The sequence below is a fragment of the Neovison vison genome, chromosome 6, assembly GCF_020171115.1.
Source record: "Neovison vison isolate M4711 chromosome 6, ASM_NN_V1, whole genome shotgun sequence".
Classification (NCBI taxonomy): Eukaryota; Metazoa; Chordata; class Mammalia; order Carnivora; family Mustelidae; genus Neogale; species Neogale vison.
Genome location: NC_058096.1, coordinates 77,016,651 through 77,038,023, shown reverse-complemented (window position 1 = coordinate 77,038,023; position 21,373 = coordinate 77,016,651). Strand labels below are relative to the sequence as shown.

The following is a 21,373-nucleotide window of genomic DNA, read 5'->3' as shown; positions in this document are numbered from 1 at the left end:
TCCAGGGTATATTCAATCAGACATGTTTAGTGCACATGCACACAGACAGCCGTGGCTTACACTCCCCACATGCAGATCCTTGCACCCCTCCCCCACTACTCTGCATCAGTCAACTTTTGGAAAATTAGAGGATTGCTCCCATTTGCCTACCAGATGCTATCTTACAAATTAATTCAAGTAACTGCCAACAGGACATCATAATTTCAAATATGTAAATTGAAGTACATTCTCACTCTATAAACAAATTTCTAAGAATATTAAGCTCCACTTCTTTAAAACAATAATTATTTGGTAAGTGAAATTTAGTAAATATGATTTAACATATAAAAACCTCAAGGCAAAAATAAATTTTTTTTAAGATTTTACTTATTTATTTGACAGAGAGAGACACAGGGAGAGAGGGAACACAAGCAGGGGAGAGGAAGAAGAAGAAGCAGGTTTCCTGCAGAGCAGGTAGACTGATATGGGGCTGGATCCCAGGACCCTGGGATCGTGACCTGAACTAAAGGCAGACGCTTAACAGCTGAGCCACCCAGGCGCCACTCAAGGCAAAAATTTGAGGAAATTTAGGAGTTCAAAATACAGGGGTGCCTGGGAGGCTCAGATGGTTAAGTGTCTGCCTTAGGCTCAGGTCATAATCCTGGGATCCTAGGATTAAGTCCTGCATCAAAATCCCTGCTCAGTGGGGAGCCAGCTTCTCTCTCTGCCTCTGCCTCTCTCTCTCTCTCTCTCTCTCTGTGTCTCTCATGAATAAATAAATAAAACCTTAAAAAAAATTTTTGAGATATAAACTCAGTCCCTCTCTTCAACAAGATGGTAATTAACTGGGACAGACATACATGTATACAAATAATTTGGAAATGAAGGAAATGAAATGAAAAGGAAAAAATGGGAAATGAAGATTATCTCAGAGTCAACATTTAACAGGAGCTATGAGAGAATACTGAAGGGAACTACTAAATGCTTTCTTTCAGAAAGTGGCTTTTTGGGAAAAATCTTGAAAAATGAGTTAAATTTTAAGAGAGAGATGAATAAAAGGAGAAACAAGTAAGTGGGAGATAGAATAACACCCCCAACCCCAAAGATGTCCACATGCTAAAGCCAGAACATATGAATACATTACCTTAAATGACAAAAGGGACATTGTGGCTGTGATTAAGTTCAGGATGTCAAGAGGGGAGAATTATCCCAGATTATTGGGTGGAACCAACTTAAGCACAGCAGAAGCTGTGAGTCAAAGAGATTTGACAGGAGAAGCAGGAGCCAAGGTCAGAGACTGGAAGATGCCGTGCTGATGACTCTGGAGAAGGAGCAAGGGGACACAAGCTAAGGAATGCAGGTGGCTTGTAGAAGCTGGGAAACAAAAGGAAATGGATTCTCCCGTACAGTCTCCCTAAGAATGCAGCCCAAATGACACCTTGATTAGAGCCCAATAAGACCATAACCTCCAAAACTTCAAGAGAAAAAATGTGTGTTGTCTTAAGCCACTAAATTTCTGCTAACTTGCTATGGCAGCAACAGGAAATTCAAAGAAATTTTAAACAAGCACATAAAAAGTGGCAAATGGGACACCTGGGTGGCTAAGTCAGTTGGGTGTTTGCCTTCAGCTCAGTCATGGTCCTAGGGTCCTGGGATAGAGCCCCTCGTCCGGATCCCTGCTCAGCAGGGAGTCTTGCTTCTCCCTCTGCCTCTATCTCCTCCCTTCTGCTCATGCTATCTAAAAAATGAAACCTTTAAAATATCTATTTTTTCATATCATTTGCTCTAATAATTCAATCTCTAAAAATATAACCCAAGGAAATTATCTTAAAGTAAGAAGATAGGAGTACTCAAGTTATCAGCAAAGCATGATACTAAAACACTATTCCTCCTCTAGCCCCCAGAAATTGACAGATTCCCTCCGAAATTTAAAAGAGGTTCTTAATGGATCAAATCAGAGAAAAGACGGTGAACTCACAGGGAAAGAGAAAATCTTTATGGATGGTTCACAGGCAAGAGCATTTGTCTTCGACAATGAACTATGGGCATTTTTGTAGTGTTTGTTTAATTTTTCTTTCTATTTTTCTGCAGATAAATGGTGATATTTCAGTATCTAATTAAAGATGTTTAAAATAAGGAAGGCGGCCTGGAAGGCCCTGCCACTGAAGAAAGGAAAAGGGGAAGTCAAAGATGCATGATTACAAGTAAGGCTCAAGTCCCTTCCGACAGCCTTCTCCCTTCTCAGACAAGGTCAGCTCCCTGCCAGCCTACCATTCCTCCCTCCTTCCAGAAGAAGCACCCCTACTTCTCCTAGTACTGCTCCTCCTGCTCCAGGGGATTCACAGAGGGGTACCCTATCCTCTTAGCTTTAGTTGCCAAATTCTGAATTGGGGTCTCCCACGAGCAATGATGACTTTAGGCAATTCTTTGGTCACACACACACACAAAATCACTCTATCAGGAACTCATCAGTTGTGCTATTCTGTGCTCAATCTTGAAAAACATTTGGGATTCTAAGAGACGACCCCTGACCAGACAAAACTTTCTATTCTGATCAAAAATATTTTTCAGGGGGCTCCTGGGTGGCTCAGTGGGTTAAAGCCTCTGCCTCCAGCTCTGGTCATGATCCCAGGGTCCTGGGACTGAGCCCCGCATCGTGCTCTCTGCTCAGCAGGGAGCCTGCTTCCTCCTCTCTTTCTGCCTGCTTCTCTACCTGCTTGTGATCTCTGTCAAACAAATAAATAAAATCTTTAAAAAAAATTTTTTTCAGGATACGTTTTCTGCCATATGTATTGCTTATTCTAGCCATTACTAAAATCTTAGCATTTATTAACTGACAAAAAGAGACACAACAAAATTAAAAGCTGAAACTTCCTGACCTTTTCGATCATTTTTTTTAAAGATTTATTTGAGAGCACAAGCAAGCATATGCATGTGTAAGTGAGAGGAGGGGTAGAGGGAGAGGGAGAGAATCCCAAGCAGACTCTGCGCTGAGTGCAGGGCCCCATGTGGGGCTTGATCTCAGGACCCTGAGATGATGACATGAGCCGAAACCAAGAGTCAGATGTTTAACCAACTGAGCCACCCAGATACTCCTCTTTTCAGTCATTTTTAATGAAAATTTAAAACATAAAATTACTTAGTATGGACTTATAATCACCCTTAAAAATAATGAATAAAGTTATCTTGGCAAATTTCAGGCAGTAATAAAGATAGTTAACATTTATTGAGTGCTTACTCAATTTACAGTCCAACATTGCAATAAATGTGTTTCAGGAATTATTTCTTTTAATCTTTACTACCTATGAGCTAGTTATCATTGCCATTTTACAATTAAGGAACCCAAGGCATAGAGATGTTAAATACCTTGTCCAAGACCACTCAGCTAATTAATAAAACTCTTGCCACAGCATAAATCTCAGGATACGAGCTAAGTAAGTACAGCAACACTGTGTTTTCAAAAGAACCTGGGAAGGTAGTCTTGACCCTCCTCCTAGAGTACACAATGGCTTTTGTGTGAGCTCCAAGCTTCTCCGGGCTCTTCTGCCTCCACTCCCGATGCTTATGACATCGGAGTGTTCTGCTCTCTTGCACAGAATATTACTTCCATATAACAGGCATCTTTCACAACGTGGCTTCAGGATTATCAGAACTCCAGCTTTTGGTTTCAAATAATCCATGAGGACATGGAGACATGCCACTGAGAACAACTAAAGAAAGTCCTTTACCATCTCAAATACTATAAAGGAGAGCTGGAGTCTCGAGGAGCAGGAACAGGCAGCTTTTCATACTGGTACTTCATAATAGATAGTAAGACTTTAATAGTCCACTGCGTGCACCCTGAGTCCGCAACTCCATAGAGGCGACAAGGATAGAGAAGAATGAAAGAGACAGAGAGAAACTGAGCTGTGGCACATAAAATTAAGGCCAGAGAAAAAGAGCCAAACCAGGGGGTCAAGAATCTGAATTCTAGCCACGGCATAAATTAAAACATGTAATCATGGCAATAATAGTAACAAAACTTGTAAATTTCTAGCCACAGGTAGTAGCAGAAGTAATGACTGAAAATATCAAGCAGACACTGGGTGTTTCACACACATCATCTCTAATCTCAAGAAACTCTGCAGTAGGTCTTCCTATTACCATTTGACAGATAAGAAAACTGAGGTTCAGAGGTTAAGAGGTCCAAAGGCAGAGAGATATAAAGTGGCAGAACTAGGAGACCTAATTCCTAACTCCAAAGCCCATTCTTTCTGCTGCTCCCATCATCACTGAATCAAGATCCCTAGAAGCACAAGGAGCATCACTGTTACATGGAAATCTCTCAAGTAGCTCCCACGCACACGTGCACACAGACACACACACACACACCAGGAAGCCTGCTGCTAAACCCCATTCCAACCAGCCACTGCCACCCACTGTTACAGCTGGACTTCTACCGCCTGAGAAACCTGCCAGACTTATAATCAAATGGGTGTGCAGAAAATGAATTTCCAAAGACTTTGTTCCTCTTCTATCACTTGCTAGATCACACACTCGTATAAGTCAAGGGTTTGTCTTTTTCATGGCTTTATTTTCAGCCATCTACCACAGTGTCTGGCACACAGTAGATATTCTTCATCATAGAGTAAAAGCAACACTGTATTACTTGAAACCAAAAGCAAAAACAAGGTAAGATGCGGGGCAGACAATGGTGGGAGGAGTTTACATTTTTTTCTCCTCCCCCAAAATACACACTGCACTTACTTAATATAAAACAGTATCTGGCAATCTAACAGCTGATTAAGTGCTAAGTACTTGATGTATTCTCATTCCTAATTTAATGAGTCAAGGATGCTGGTCTGAACACTATTACTAAGAATCATTCTGAAGGATATAGCCAATGGGAAGAAGAAATAGATACTTGAAAGGATATGGTAACATTACTAGAGTTTACATAAAATGATTATCTTCCTCCACCAACTCAGAGAACTAGAAGACTTTATTAGAATAAAAGAGCTGAACATCTTAAGTAGAAGAAAAATAAGCAAAAAATGATGGACAACAGTAAGCAGAGAGAAGAAAATCCTGCAGAGTACTTTGTAGAATGTAATCCATTTATGTCCTCCGACCTGTTAAGTGTCCATATATATGTATATAAATACCCAGGAAAATATCGAAAGGAAATGTTCCAAAATGAACAATGGTTACTGCTCATGTATATAAGGAGTGTTTGCTTTACAGTATGCCCCGTTCTGATGCTTTCATTACAATGCTATGGGTCTTCAGCAAATGAGGCCTGAAGGTTAAATAACTCGTCAAATGTCTCAAAGCTACAAGGTCACTAACCTAAGAATCAAATCCATGCTACATGCTCCACAGGAGGAGCTCATATGCCAACATGCTCCCCTTCCAGGCAGAAGAGTGGGAGAAGGGTCCAATTTGTGGGCTGAAGGGCACTTCATGATATCAATAATAAATTCCACCCTACGTGCATAAAAGTCACAAGACACCTGAAACTAATAACACTATAAATCATACTGTACTGTATTGTAATAACTAGTACTTCAACAAATATTTTTTAAAAACACAAGACAAGAAAAAATAATTGCTATAATGAGAACAAAAAAGACAAAGACAACGAATGGACACAAAATTCAAAAATCAACAAGGTTCTTCAAACAACAGCATTTTTAATTTAGCCTCATGAACTCTGGACACACCCACGGTGGTAAACTACTAAAATCATTGTTAACTCTGTTGCAAATAAACATCATTAGGGTCCCATCTACATCTTTAATAAAGGTACCCCAAATGTGGAGGTCCTCATCATCAGGAAGATCTGTCACACTTTTCTTTCCTAGAAATGATGGGCTTAAACTTGATAGACTAAGCCTAATTCAGTTCTTATTCGGTCACTCAATAACATAACAGTCTATAAAAACTAACCACATAGGGGCGCCTGGGTGGCTCAGTGGGTTAAGTGGCTGCCTTCGGCTCAGGTCATGATCTCAGAATCCTGGGATAGAGTCCCGCATGGGGCTCTCTGCTCAGCAGGGAGCCTGCTTCCTCCTCTCTCTCTCTGCCTGCCTCTCTGCCTACTTGTAATCTCTCTCTGTCAAATAAATAAATAAAATCTTTAAAAAAAAAAAAAAAAACCACATATCTTCTGTAACAAATAAAGAAGGGAAAACAATTGACAACTACATCTGAAAGTCAGGCTTCCTCCAGAAATTAGAAGATACTTGATGAGATTGCTATTTTAAGAGCTTTGTTAATATGTTATCTATATTATAAAATAATACCATCAAAGGGAATGGGAAGGGCCAGCTGGGTGGCTCAGTGGATTAAAGCCTCTGCCTTCGGCTCAGGTCATAATCCCAGGGTCCTGGGATTGAGCCCCGCATCGGGCACTCTGCTCGGCGGGGAGCCTACTACTCCCTCTCTCTCTGTCTGCCTCTCTGCCTATCTGTGATCTCTGTCAAATAAATAAATAAAATCTTTTTTAAAAAAAAGTTTTAAAAAAGGGGGGGGATGGAAAAAACCAATGACTCATTACCATAAGCAACAGCAAACTAAAAGAACTTGAGATCAGATACTGAATAAAGCTCTTCAATAGCTTTATAATCTGAGACTAACGGGACATGTTTATAAATGTAATTAATCATGCTTAGTCAACATTAAACAAAATGGTCGTATCTGGATTAAAAAGTCTCATGATAGCACCAATAAATGACAAGGGAGAATATGTAAAGCAGTGTTATTAGCAAGTTATATGGTTTGCAACCTGAGGCACATTACAGAGATCTGGATGAATTTCAAGAATTGCATTAAGTTAAAATGTGGTCTAAACTGCTAATAGAATATAAGCCTGTTGCACAAGATCATAAATAGCACTTAACGCACAGAATCACCATGAAGAGCATAAGACTAAGACTGTTAACCACAAACCCAGAAGACATATTTACATATAAATAGTATGCACATGTGAAAAATCTTCCTAAATATGAATGACTGATTCCCCATGTATATTTTCTTTTTTTTTTAGGATCTTATTTTATTTATTTGATAGAGAGATAGATTACTAGTAGGCAGAGAGGCAGGCAGAGAGAGAGATAGGAAAGCAGGCCCCCCTCTGAGCAGAGAGCCCGATTCTGTACTCGATCCCAGGACACTGGATCATGACCTGAGCCAAAGGCAGAGGCTTTAATCCACTGAGCCACCCAGGTGCCCCAAAGATTTGGGATTTTCTAACTTAAATATTGTTTACTATGCTGAAATTGTTATGCCTTTTAAAATCAGAGATTATTCCTACAAATAAATATGCAAATATTAACATGGAAACTGTGGTAACTATAAAGGTTTTTCCCTCCTTTTTCCAAAATTACATCTGACACGTGTTTGTTTTACCTGAGATAAAATGATTTATTAAAGAAGTGGGACAAGGAATAGAATGTACTAGTCAAGAGTTGGATCCTAGGAGTGCCTGGGTGGCTCAGTTGGTTGAGCGCCAAGCTCTTGATCTCAGTGTCATGAGTTCAAAGGCCCCATATTGGGCTCCTCACTGGGTGTGGAGCCTACTTAAAAATTTTAAAAAAAAATTTTTTTTCTTAATAAAAAATGTTTAAAAGAAAGAATTGGGTTCTAGAACCATTTAAGATTCCAATCCTATTTTCCCACCAGTGAGCTGGGTATGACCTTGGACAACTGACTCATCATCTCTACACCTAGGTTTCTTCATCTGTAAGTAGGAGATAAAGAAAAAAAAATTTTTTAAACATGTTTCTCACTGGCCAAGGAAAAATTAAATCAGATGACATAACACATAATGGGGCCTAGTGCTCAAGATGTACTTTAAAAAGGCTGAAGAAAAAAGACTTGCATCACATGCTCAAAAACAATCTAAGAGGCCCACCACAATCTAAGTGGATTCATGACTGACCCTTACAATTACAGCAATGTCTAAATGTCTGGACATGCCATCCCCACCCCCAACCATGTTAATATAATCACCCTCTCACAACAAATTTACCTGAATAAAGAAGAAAATGGTAGCCATAAGAGGCTGGCCCCCCACCCACCCACCCTTCAGACACCCAATAGGAAACCATGTGACTTCTCCAGTACCATGTGGCTCTGGCAGGGCTGTGACCAACAATTCTAAAACTCAGCCCACACATCTCAACGGAAAGCCATCCAGGTGTGTTTCCTTGTCTGCTTGACCTCAGCCTCATTTAACTTGTTATCTTGAGTCTTAATTTTTAAAAGTGACTTTTTTTAAACATTAAAAAGCAACAACAATAACACCAACTCAAAATACCCTGGAACACTGGAGCATGATCTCTTTCACTACATGGGAGCACTGCAGCCGCGTCCCCCGGTGTGGGCCAGTCTCACCGGATGGCTTCCCTGCTGAGGGGAAATCTTTGTGAACATCAAAGAATGTAAAAAGCCTGACAGATCCTGGCTATGCATTTTAGATTAATGGTCTGTGTGATGGGGGTGTGTGTGTGTGTTTGCGTGTATCCACAGTAGTCCCCAGGGACCCATAGGACCATATTCCTTCCATGTCTCTAGAGTTAAACTGCCTCCCTAAATATTGCAGTTATAATAGTACACTTGAATGTTTTCTCGATATTGTTTCAGGTCAGTTTCACATCACCAGGAGGTAGAAATCCCATTTATAAGTGGGGAAATTGAGACTCATGAAGAGTAGGTGAATTGTACATAATGTGCCCAAGAAATACAGTTAATCTGATTTTTCAGCAGAGAACTCAGTCGGCCACCCTCCTACCTCCACCTGCACATGCTTTCTTATACTTCTGAGCCTGTACCATCATTAAAACCAACATACTCTACAGATTTTCCTTCTGCACCCCTACCCTTCCAAACCCAATCCCACAGAGAGCTTTCCTTTCCAGTTCACTGTCCCAGCAGCTTTTCTGTAAGCCTCCCAAAAACCAATTCAGTAAGTATTTCCTGAGGACATATGGGGTACCAGACATGGTGTTAAAAGACTGGTGATATGCTGGTGAGCCAAAAGAACACTGACCCTGACCTTGGGACTACAAGCTGCCAGGGGGAAAAACATGTAACAAGCCCAGCAATGACAGAAACAGATTCTCCTTTGCATGGTGCTGAGAGTTCCTCAACTACATGGATGCCGACCTGCTTTGGCCCTGGCAGCACTCAGGCAGCTGCTCTGGACTTGGGGCCTAAAACTCAGTATGAACTCATCATACATAGTCAGAGAATGCTTCATGAATAAGCAGAAAAGAAACAATAAATATATATATTTTCAGGTTTGGGCGTGTGATGGTTTTGTGTAACAGCAAAGAAAGAGGAAACTTATGTGCTGCAGCTGCTCTGGCCTTTTCATTACTCAGGATAAAGTCGGCTTCCTTGGGCACCAAAGAGAGAAGTGAAAAGACAGCTCTTCCTGCCATCTTTAGACTCTCCCTTCCATCCATGTCCCTCAGGGACCCAAAGATGCAGCTACTTCTCCCTTCACACCCAACACAAACAAGGAAAGAAGCCAAGAGGAAGGAAGCAGACTGGGTACTCTGGAAGGCTGAGGGGCACCCTACCCTCAGACTTGAGGTCAGCAATGCGGCCCCTGCCTGTAGGCTGCAAGGGACAGACTCAGTCAGGACCTGGAATCAAGAGGTGCCCCCCATTCCCAACAACAGTCCCTTGTGTGGACATCAGGCTTCTCTGCCTCCATCATCCAGAGCAGAAATGATTCTGAAACACTGAGCAGGCAAATCAGTATGCCAGTGCATAAAACAGGCACCAGGAGTTGCAAAGTGACAGGCACTGGGCAAACATGCCCAACAGACACTGCTTGGCCTGCAGAATGTTTTAAGAGTGGAAAAATCTACAAGTAAATCTTGACATCCAAGTTCTCTTAAAATGTTGAATGATCAGACGACAGTGGGTCTGTGTTCCCAAGTAGCATCTGAGACAGGCCTCTCTACTTCGAAAGGGCAAGCACCCTCCCAGGTCGCCTCTCAGGGGCCCTGGACCCGCTAGCCTACCATTAACTTGCACCACTGCCTGATGGCGGTACAATCCAAGTCTCCAAGCCCTGTCCTCAGCATCACGAGTTTTATAATGGAGAATCAAGCAGCACAGATCTAGAGTAAGTGAACACTGCGGGTTTTAAGATTTCTATTTTCACCTCTCTTACAACAGGAGCCAAACCCTAAGGCAGAAAGAGCAGCCAAGGATGAGAGCCGCAACAGAGGAGAGGGTAAAGGAATAACGCCATCCACGCAGCACGACGGGAGTAGGCCGCGGGCCTGACACACCCCATCGTGGGGCATACTCAGTCTCAGGACCACAGTCCAAGTACAGGGCAGGATGGGGACCTCAGTGCCTTTATCCCGTGCATTATGGCTTTTGACGGGCTCGACCAAACATGGAGACTAACTACACACACAACCCTGAACTTTGGACTCCGAGTCCCATCTGTACGGCTGCTCTCCCACCTCCCTACAAGAAAGCGGAAAGGACGAGATCTCCTTTCAGCAGTTCCAGAGAAAAAGGAATCAAGAAGGGTGACGTTCAACTTGCTCGCACAGATGTGAGGAAGCAGGCTGAGCAACCCAGGGCCCAGGCCGACCGAAACAACTCCAACAAAAACAAACCTCAAGCTCACTGCAGTTGCAGAGGCTGGTCACTTGCTCTATTACCTTTCATGTTGTCTAAGTCCTAACACACACTACGAAACCAAAAAAAGAGGAAGCACATTTTAAAGAAGTGCGACCCTATCACACCACTCTATGCAACTCCTAATCAGAAAAGAATAGTTTCATCATACTGGCTCTTCCAACATAATACTAATATTACTAATAATTACTGCTATTTATCATTAACGTTTTTAAACACATTTATAGAGTGCTTTATAATGCCGAAGGTGCTCATGTCCCTTAGGGATAGGTAAGTTGGCATAGAGCACTTGCCCTAACAAATGAGGACACTAAGGCACAGAGCCTGCAAGTTAAGTTGCTCAAGGTCACACAGCTGATCATAGTTAATACAACTCCACAGCTCATCCATGAAGTCCAGATATATATATAACGCGACTTGGTAGTCAAGAAAATAGTAGCCCCTGGTGAAAAGAAAACACAAAATGTTTGCCTGCATATACATACATACCTTGATATACACACACTTGCACAAACACCAAAGCCATATTGTAAAACGTATAATGTTTAACAAAAATTAATTTAATGTTAAATATTTTAATGTTTAAAAATTATCCTTATGTTAATTAACTGGATCTGCCTATTCTTTCTGACAGATTAAGAAAAGGCGAGCTGTCTGAATTATGGGTTTAAAATATAATTTTTGTCTTACTCATAAAAGAGCACTGTAACCACAAAGCAACCTCACTCACATCAATTCTTTCCATAATTGAGTCAACATTTGAAATAATTACTCCTAAATGGACAACACTGACCTTCCTTCAGATGAAACAGGTCACTAGAACATCCAGGACTCTCAGTTCTGAGCACATGTGCCCTCTAGTGGCAACTACTTCCCCATATCCTGAGGAAGTCCCTCATTGGCGACAACTGTGCTTTAGATTTAGAAAGTTTATAGTGTGATTTTATTCATAAATACAAAACTTGGGGCACCTGGGTGGCTCAGTCAGTTAAGCGTCTGACTCTTTTTTTTTTTTAAGGTTTTATTTATTTATTTGAGAGAGATTTATTGAGAGAGATCACAAGCAGGCAGAGAGAGAGAGAGAGAGGAGGAAGCGGGCTCCCTGCTGAGCAGAGAGCCCGATGCAGGGCTCGATCCGAGGACTCGGAGTTCATGACCTGAGCCCAAGGCAGCGGCTTAACCTGCTGAACCACCCAGGCGCCCCAAAGCGTCTGACTCTTAATCTCAATTCAGGTCTTGATCTCAGAGACGTGAGTTCAAGCCTTGAGTTGGGCTCCATGCTCAGCATGGAGCCTACTTAAATATATATATGTATTTATAATTTATGTAATTATATGTATATTTACATAATTATATATTTTATACACAAGTATATATAACTTCATTTCTGCCCTTGATAAGACACTCATAATTTTCTCTTAAGAGTGCTAGTGAATAACTTAAGTCTCTGTGGGTGAATGGGCAATTCGTTCACTCTAAGTTCTATAGTCAGGCTAACCACAACCCTCAACTGGTTTTGGTGCACCTGCTGAAAGGCTCACAAGAGAACAACACAGTCTTTACTCAACACTTGGAGCAAGAAGCTTAGCAGTCCAAAAGGATATCTTGAATTTGAGGTTATCCCTACTTTCCTTCCAAATATCTCACGTCTATATATTAAAAACCTTAGAAGTCTAGCAACCTTTCACCTAAGAAAATCTTTATTACAACTGGATACCCCAAAAGAACACAGTAACACTCTAACTTGTGTTAATCAGCAGAGAATTGTGCAGACTTATTATCAATGTACTTTACTGAAGTACCAAAGCATTGCTGAGACCTCACAATGAATGAGAAAATACGCTCAGTCTGTACCTCACTCAACAGTCTGGTATTCTACTTGGCACCAGTGAACTTGAAACTTATCTTTGAGAAGCAGGGTGACAATATAAACTATTCCAGAAAGAGGAATAACCTAGAACAGGTTCACATCCTGTTCACATCAGGGTGGGATAAGGAAAAGTTTCAGGTTATTGCTTATGTTGTTTAATCTCTCCTTTCCCCATATGCATTCTCAAAGGCTAATACAAAAATCAAATATAATAGTAATCAGTCAACTGAGGTGTTCCTTGAAGGCAGGTACCATGTCTTAAAACTTACCTCTTCATTCCTGGTGCCTATTAGAACCTGTATATACCATGAGTGCTTTCCACTGCAAAAAGAACACAGCCTTGTTCATTGTCCCAAAATAAGGTTGAGGGAAAAAAAAAAGAAAAACCTTTGTTTCTAGAGGTCAATAATGAAACAATCTAATCCAAGAAAGCATAAGATCATAAATGTCTGTGATAACCAGTTAATTTTATGTGTGAATCTGGTTAGGCCATGGCACCCAGTATTTTTAGCCAAATTCCAGTCTAGATGCTGCTGTGAAGATATTTTTTTAAATGTGGATAACGTTTAAATCAGTAAAGTTTGAGTAAAGCAGATTATTCTCCATAACATGGGTGGGCCTCATCCAATTAGTGGAAGGCTTTGGAGAAAAGCTAGGTCCCCGAGTAAGAAGGAATTCTGCTTCCAGATTAATTTCAGACTTAAGACTGCAACATCAAGAGTCCCAAGGTTTCTGGCCTGCCCTGCACATTTAAGATTTGCCTGCCCTCAATCATATCAGCCAATTCCCTGAAATAAACACTTCTTTCTCACTTATGTGTGTATATATGTGTGTGTGCATATACATATATATACATATATGTGTTCATATATAAATATGTATACGTGTGTGTGTGTGTGTGTACACATATATGTATACATATATACAACCCCTTCCCATACTGGTTCTGTTTCTCTGGAGAATCCTAATTCATGGCATACAGATTTTCCAAAGACCATGACCACAATATTCATTCACTGCTCTAAATATTAAAATTTATTCCCCCTAAGTTAAAGCCAAACCATTATATAAGGTCCAATCACTAGATGAAGGATATTTTGCCAGAACTAAAATGATGAGGGTGAGGGGTGATGATAAAAGGTCCAAGAAAAATTTTTCCAATAAATAAACCTAGGTTGATCAGCCCAATGGACATTTCATTTTAATAATCTGGGGGCATTTTAGTCCAACAATAAAATTATTTCAGGGTGTAGACACCTTCATAAGCTATTACACTTTATAGGAAAGGCTCTGCCAAAATTTACTGAATGAAAAAAAAAAAAAGAAAATATGATGAGAAAATTTAAATAAAGAGAAGAAAAATATTAACTACCTCTTGGTTATCTTTGTTTTGGTTTGCCCAGAAAATCTTATGATAAAGCGTCTCCATGGAATTGCTGGAATCAGTCCGATCAAAACAATGTCGATCCAACACTTCCAACGTGTGCAAAACCCGACTAATGGTAACCCCTAGATGCGGAAATTAAGGAAGCCGTTAAAGAGTCAAACAAAGCCACAACAGCATAGTACAAAATCATCATTACGTAGGGCAAAAGGGATTTTAAGAAAGTGTCATTCTCAGCGGCATGTAAGAACTGACAATGAAACCAAACCTGACGTTTGAGACAGCCAGGAACTAAAGGGCATCTGTGTGAGCGACCTTACTAACAACAGGCACGGATTTTTAAGAATAAGAAACACAGCATAAAGTCCAACACTCAAAGGCATGCCTTCCCTCCCTCGTGTTCTGTACCTGCTGTTGACTCTTGGCACTTGTCAAAAGACCACCGAACTTCCACCGCACGGCCTCTTTGTTTGATCTGCTGTTCCACCTCGTAAATCCTTGCCCGAACCTGAAAGATAATCGCTTCTAATTAACTTGCTCTAGGAAAGCCACAGCGGCTGTCTAAATCATGTCAGGTTTTCCACATGAGCACAGCATCTTACAGTCCTGACTACATCACAGCAAATTTAGCCTGTTGCCCAAGAAGTGCACTTCAAAGTTTACCAGTGGTGGTTCAATGGTTCAGTGCCAGTGTTCAATAACAAGTGCTCACCACTCCCTCCAAAAAAAAAGAAAGAAAAAGAAAAAAGAAATGCTTGCTTTATAAGTGAAAATTTTCTAGAATATCATATGGAAAGGTGAAAGCTCTAAAGTAGCATTTGAGCCATTGTTCTATGTATGAGGCATGTTTTATTAATTTAAGAAAAATGCTTGGCAAAAAACAGGGATCTTGGTCTCAACATTAGATCCTGTGGTTTAAGTTTCTGAACCAAAAAACCCAGCACAGCACTAATCAAACTAACCCATCAAAACATAGTTACTAAATATCACAGACGACCAACTAGGAGCGCTGTGGTCACGTACTTGAACCATCGTTAACCACGGTGTGGGCGGCAGAACTTGTGAGAATTTCCCAGCAGGAGGGAAAGAGGAGAGGAGCAAGGTGATGAACTTCTGTGGTTCAGAGAGGCTAAATACTTCCCCCATATCCCCCAGAGAGAAGGGGAGCAGGGCTGGGAACAGCACCCAAGCACCTGAGATGCTAACACCTCAGCCTGCTATGCCATGACGCCTCTTAAGAATGAAAAGCCCCGTCAAACCACCGTTAACAGGAAGTCTACCTGCTGATTGAAAGCCGTGTTCCCACCAGGCATGGGGAGGCTGGAGGGGGCCACCTGCAGCAGATCCAGGGGCGAGCCTGGGTTCGCGCTCTTATTGTCGTTTGTGGAATAATTCCACACCAAGGCACTTGGGCAACAGAGAGTGACAGTCTGGAAATGAAGCAGGAAAATCCAGATATTTAACAGAATGACAAAAGTGCAACAGCTTAAAAGTAAAAATGATCCCTTGTCGTAACGATATTATAGTTTCCTACCACTGAATTTAAAACATGGACCACTTACCCTATTCCCAAATTTTCAAGTCCTAAGATAAAACTATAATTATTCATTTTGAGGGATGCCTGGGTATAAGGCTCCTCATCCTGAGGGATGCCTCAGTCTGTGTCTGACTTCAGCTCAGGTCATGATCTCAGCATCCTCAGATGGAGCCCAATGTTGGACTCTACACTCCACGGGGATTCAGTTTCTCCCTTTCCCTCTCTCCCTGCTTATGTGCTCTCGCTCACTCTCTGTGTCAAATAAATAAAATCTTTACAAACAAACAAAGAATTACTTTTTAAGATTTTATTTTTTATTTATTTGACAGAGAGAAAGAAAGAGAGAGAGCACACACACAACCAGGGGGAGAAGCAGAGGGAAAGGGAGAAGCAGGCTCCCCACTGAGTCGGGAGCCTGACATGGTGCTCAATCCTAAGACCCTGGGGACCATGACCTGAGCCAAAGGCAGATGCTAAACCGACTGAGACACACAAGCACCCCCCCAAAAAAGAATTATTAATTTGAAATGCAGGAGTATAGCTACTGACTGAGAAATCAAGGAATATCATAATTCATAAACTAACATTCCAGCATCAAAAACCTAGGAAAGTTAATAAAAGCACAGTAATCACCACTGAAAATTTGTCACTTAAAACAGTTCATTCAATTACAAAAATGAGATGGAATTAAAATATGTCATTTCTAAGGTTATAAAACCTAAAAAGGAATTTTCTTTTAAATCTATGCAATAATCTCTAAGGTAATGCAGTATGTAGCTTCATAGATGCTGGACAGGCAGGAACCATGGACCAGTGGGTGGGAAATTTTCTATAAAAAGCCATTTTTTCTATAAAAAATTTTCTATTAAAAAAAACGGTAAATGCTTTAAGCTTTGTGGGTCACCTCTAATTTCTGTCACATATTCTTTTTGTTTTATAAACTCACTGAAAATATAAAACATATTCTTAGCTCCTGGGCTGGACTTGGCCTCCAGGTTGTGGTTTGTCTACCCCACCTCAGACCCCTGAAGACATTTTTCATTCAACCAGCTTGCATGAAGCACTTTCTATGACCACCTGACCCGGAGGTCACAAGAAGCCCCTAAGGGAGGCAGTGCCATCCTCCAACTGCACCAGAGGAATAGGAGCCATGGGGGAGACATGGTAACCAGCCAGACTGACTTCAGCCCAGGTGCCTGGAACCACTATGCTGAGCCTGCTGCCTCCTACACGGAGACTAAAGATTACGGCTCTGCTGTACTTAAGCACTTACTCCGCATGGTACGGCGCCCTGGAAGCCTTCAGCCATTGCACTGTGAACCCTCTGAGGTAATAAAGTAGACTTGTCACCATCCCCCTCACACCCAGGAAACAGAGGCTCAAGGTTCAAGTTAGTCAGTGGCAGAGCAGAGGCTAAACTCATGTCAGCAATGATGCTAAAAAAAAATAGGTCTTAGCTGCCACGCTGTGGTGCCACTCAACAACAGACTCTGGACTTATTAGAGAGGGAACGCAGTATTTCTTCTTTTCTAAAATGCAAAATTAAATATTAAGAAAACTAGATTCCGAGGTCTAGGGAGTGTCTTGGTGGGAAGCAGATGGCAGACATGAAGAACGTCAAGTCCCTGAGCCCCACCAATGCATCTGCCCGCACGGGCCCACATCCCCATCTCCCTCCTCCTGCATGTGTTGGGGGTGGGGGGGGGGCAGGTGAGGAGCGTCTCCCATCTCCTGTCCATGATGGCACCCTTGCCAGTGTTCTGAATTCCAAAGCCTCCAATATCCAAAGCACTGGTCTCTCAAACACCGTGCTTTTTCTATTCTCACTCTCTCTACAAGTTTACCTTTGTCTCAGAAAACAAACAAAATCTTTTAAAACTCTCCACTCGCCTAGCAGCACTCTCTCTCTCTTCCCTCACAGACATGTTTCTCAAAGAAGAGGTAGCATTATTTCTCTCCATTCTTCATCACTCCTCAAACCACCTTAATATGGCTTCTCACCGTGATCATCAGTGATCATAGTCTTCCCAAAGACAATCCAGCCATCTCTTACCAGACTTCCCCCCCAGCACTGGGCACTGCCCACTACTAATTCCTTTTGGAAACTTTCTGCAGTACCTAGAGAAGCAGCTTAGCACGGCGGTGTAGACTCTGGATCCAGACGGCAAGGCGTGAATTCCAGCTTTGTCACTTGCTTGCTGTGTGACCTATACCATTTCATCACTAATGCTGCAGCAGTAACACTGGTTCCAATCCCATAAGATGGTTCTGAGAACTGAATGACTTACTATAGGTTATAATTTACAACAGTGCTTACAACTCAATACATGCTCTTACTAGGATTTTAACAGAATCATTAACAATCTTGGGGATGCCTGGGCGGCTCAGTCAGTTAAGTGGCTGCCTTTGGCTCAGGTCATGATTCCAGAGTCTCGGGATTAAGCCCCATGTTGAGCCCTCTGTTCAGTGCGGAGTCTGCTTCTCCCTCTCTTCTGCCCCTCTCCCATGTTCATGCTCACTTGCTCTCTCAAATAAAAAAAGAACCCTAATAATCCTATTTTTATTCTCACTGTCCTTGACTCTGTAACAATACTCTCCACTGTGTGTTCTCTCCAGTCCAGCCAGACTTTCACGGTTGCCTCCATGGTCTTCCCGTCTGCCACCTCTCAACCACTCAGGCCCCCCGAGATCCACAGCTCGCCTCTCACTGCTACCTCTTTGGGAAATCTCACCCCCTCTGGGGATTTGGGTGAGCCTAGTGGTCCTCAATGATTCAAACCCACACATCTGGCCAGTGGTCTCCCCAACTTCAGAATGAGACGTGTTAACAACCTCTTGAACAGATCCATTTACTGATGCGAAAGAATAAAATAATCCAACATCGTCCAAAAGTGAACTTACCTCCCCTCTCTCAAACTGACTGCTTGGCCTCATCTCTCTCTTTCCCGTACCTCGCCACTCCCACAAACGCTCCCTCTACTGTGGCCAGAACAATCTAACTAAACCACACAACTGATCGTCGAAGACCCTGTAACGGCATCGCAACCCTAAGACAAACAGGGAGTCTTCTATAACTGATCCTCAACAGGCTTTATGCTTTACATTCCATTAATACCAACCTTCACGCACAATGACTAATAGACCTTCTGGCCCTTTTCTCACGTTGTTCCCTCTGCCAACTGTTTTTAGCACCTTTTATTTAAAAACAACAAAACAAAAACAACTCCTATTATAAGCACTAGTCAGGACCACTTCCTTCAGAAAGCCTCTCTGAATTCTAGGTTGAACTACAAGTTCCACTTCTCAACTCCCTTAGTCCCCTGTGCATCCTTCCATCAGCCTTGACCAGAGGATACGGGAACTGTCCTCTCTACAAGCCTGTCCTCCCAATGAGACAGTCGACTCTACCAGAGTGGAGCACACATCTTTATGGCCAGCCCTGCCCCACAGCCCCACAGGAAAGAGCAGGACACAGTAAGAGCCCAAGAAATGTGACCTGAACACTGACCTGGGAGCTCCTGCAGGACAGGGCTGGTCTCATTCCTGACAGTATCAGCCCTGTGGCCTACATGCTGCTGGATGTTCAAGGACCACACAAGCAGTGATATATGGCAGATAAACAGAGCCTGGTGAGTGACCCAGATTTTAAAGAACCAGAGAGGGATGGCAACCAGCTTCCATAGCTGCGGAAGCTATGGAACACTGCATGGAGGAACAGTCTTTCTAGAAGAGAAGTGATACAGTGGACTCATTCTCTGGGTTCCGGAAGGCTTTTATCACTGAACTGCTGCACAGTGTAATAAAGGACAACTACAGTAACTTTCTTCTACACAGAAGCAACATATCTTCTGGAGAGAAATGAAAACATGAAATGTCACTCTTGTCAGTTATTTGGGTGAGGAAGAAATCGGAATGTGCCATGAAAGTTGAAGGTACAATTCTCAACTCAGGCGTTTTCTACGCTGAACTGTAACATAAAATAGCAACGGCCGGGGACTTACCTGCAGCATACAACTAAGTCCATAAACCAGGGGGCCATGCTGCGCACAGGACAGGAAGTCTGAGAAGGCCAGCTGCACAGGGCTCATGACAGGGCCGGGGGGGCCAGGGCTGGGGGCCCCGATGCTTGAGCTGTTTGGTCCTATCATCATGTGGGGCGAGTGGGCAGCAAGGAGGCTGGGGCTATCGCTCAGCAGCAAGGCAAGACGCCGGGCACAAAAGTAGGCAAGACGACGAGACAGGTAAGCCGACTGAACAAACTCGTCCGAATACTGAGAAGCACAAGGACACCAGGCTTCAGTCATGTCCAATGCTATTCAGTGAAACAACTACTTTAACATAGACTTTTTTCATTAAGAAAAAAAAAAAGGAAGAAGAAAAAAACCCTTCAAAAGTACCATAGTGACCAGTGCCATCCAAAAGAAACAATGCAAGCCATGTACTTTAAGTTTCCTAATAACCATCAGAAAAAAATAACAGGCAAAATTTAAAAGAGTAATGTCTTTTCTTTCACCCATTATATCCAAAATGCTATCATTTCAGCAGATAATCAACACAAAAAAGATTTAATGAGATATTATGCACTTCTCTCCTGAACTAAATCTGAAATGTGGTGTGCATTTTATACTAAGAGCACATCTCATATTGCACTTGTCACATTTCAAGGGCTCAAAGCCCCATCTGGCTAGTGGCTACTCTCACGGACAGCACAGGCACAGACTGTCACAGGGAGGATACACAGGACACTAGCACAGTGTCGTGCCCAGGAGGGCACTAGGGAGAGGAAGAGAATCACTTTTCACTACATACACCTGCACAGCACTTCAGCTATCGAGTCCATGTACTAGCATTCCAAGAAAACTTTTTTCCTAAATATATTTTTTTCCAAATAACCGAAATTGTAACAGACCTTATAGCAATCATTAAAAAATAGGAAGTTCCCAGCCCATCAAAAGATACAGAAAACCCTCTAATCCTTAAAAAAGAGAGAACTGGTTTTCCCAAAAATCTGTGTGCATCAGGAAATGGTAATGGTATTTAAAGAGCTGTCTGCTTAGCTCAGTGACAGGAGAAATCAGGGCTGGGGAGGTGTCGGGGGGAGAATACTTTAGAAGGACAGGTGCTTAAAATCTATCAACATGGCCAATATAAATGATTGCCTCTTGATCACTTCATGTGTGTAGCATCAAGACATCTTTCCCTTCCATTCCAAAAAGAATGTTTCCCTCTTCGACCTCTACATACTTAGTCATCCTTATCAGACTCATTTCTTGCCCACAGAATCACCAGGCTCAGGATCGCACATACTCTACCTGCAGCATTAGTGGCAGCAAGAGTTTAAGAAGATCATCATCCATTGGTCTGATCTTTTCTAAAACATCCAAGATCCATGTCAAATATTCATGTTTCTCTAGCATTCCTTCCTTCAATGAACAAAGAAAAGTTACATTGATAACGTTAAAGCAAAACCAAGTTAACATTCAAAAAGAGCACTATTACTCTCACACTTAAGTGTAATTTTACTATTATTATTTTTGTTGTTATAGTAAAAATACAGTCTCCTGGATCACAGTCCAAATTCTAAACAAAACTCAGACCCAGTGTGATTCTGTGTGGTCAGTATGGGATGGCTTTTGTTGTTGTTGTTTTGGGGTTTTTTTGGTTGGATTGGGGAGAGGGGCAATCTACTTCATTCTAAACTGAAAAAAAAAAAAATTTAATTCTTATGAGAAAGGAAATTCAGAAGCTTTGAGACTCCCAGGGCATGTCAAGCACCTGGCTAGATTTCACGAGAGTACGAACTTATACTCACAGGAGAAAACTTGTCCAATGGTGTTAATTATGAAGAACAAAAGCCCCCATCAGATGAAAATCCCATCAGATCTAATGCCCTCCTAATAACCCCTGCCTCTATCCTAAAATGAATTTCAGCTACTATAACCTATGTATAAAA

The 21,373-nt window shown here is 41.9% G+C and overlaps 1 protein-coding gene across 2 annotated transcripts in view; it reads right to left on the bottom strand.

The window, feature by feature from the left end:
- MED12L (mediator complex subunit 12L) overlaps positions 1-21,373 on the bottom strand; it is a 317,830-nt gene that overhangs the window by 227,687 nt on the left and 68,770 nt on the right. For both annotated transcript variants that reach the window (XM_044251605.1, XM_044251606.1), the window contains exons 7-11: positions 20,733-20,843; positions 19,422-19,691; positions 15,164-15,313; positions 14,292-14,391; positions 13,872-14,008 (exon numbers count right to left, since the gene is read on the bottom strand). In XM_044251605.1, the coding sequence (XP_044107540.1) occupies positions 13,872-14,008; positions 14,292-14,391; positions 15,164-15,313; positions 19,422-19,691; positions 20,733-20,843 (768 nt within the window). The remainder of the gene's footprint in view (positions 1-13,871; positions 14,009-14,291; positions 14,392-15,163; positions 15,314-19,421; positions 19,692-20,732; positions 20,844-21,373) is intronic.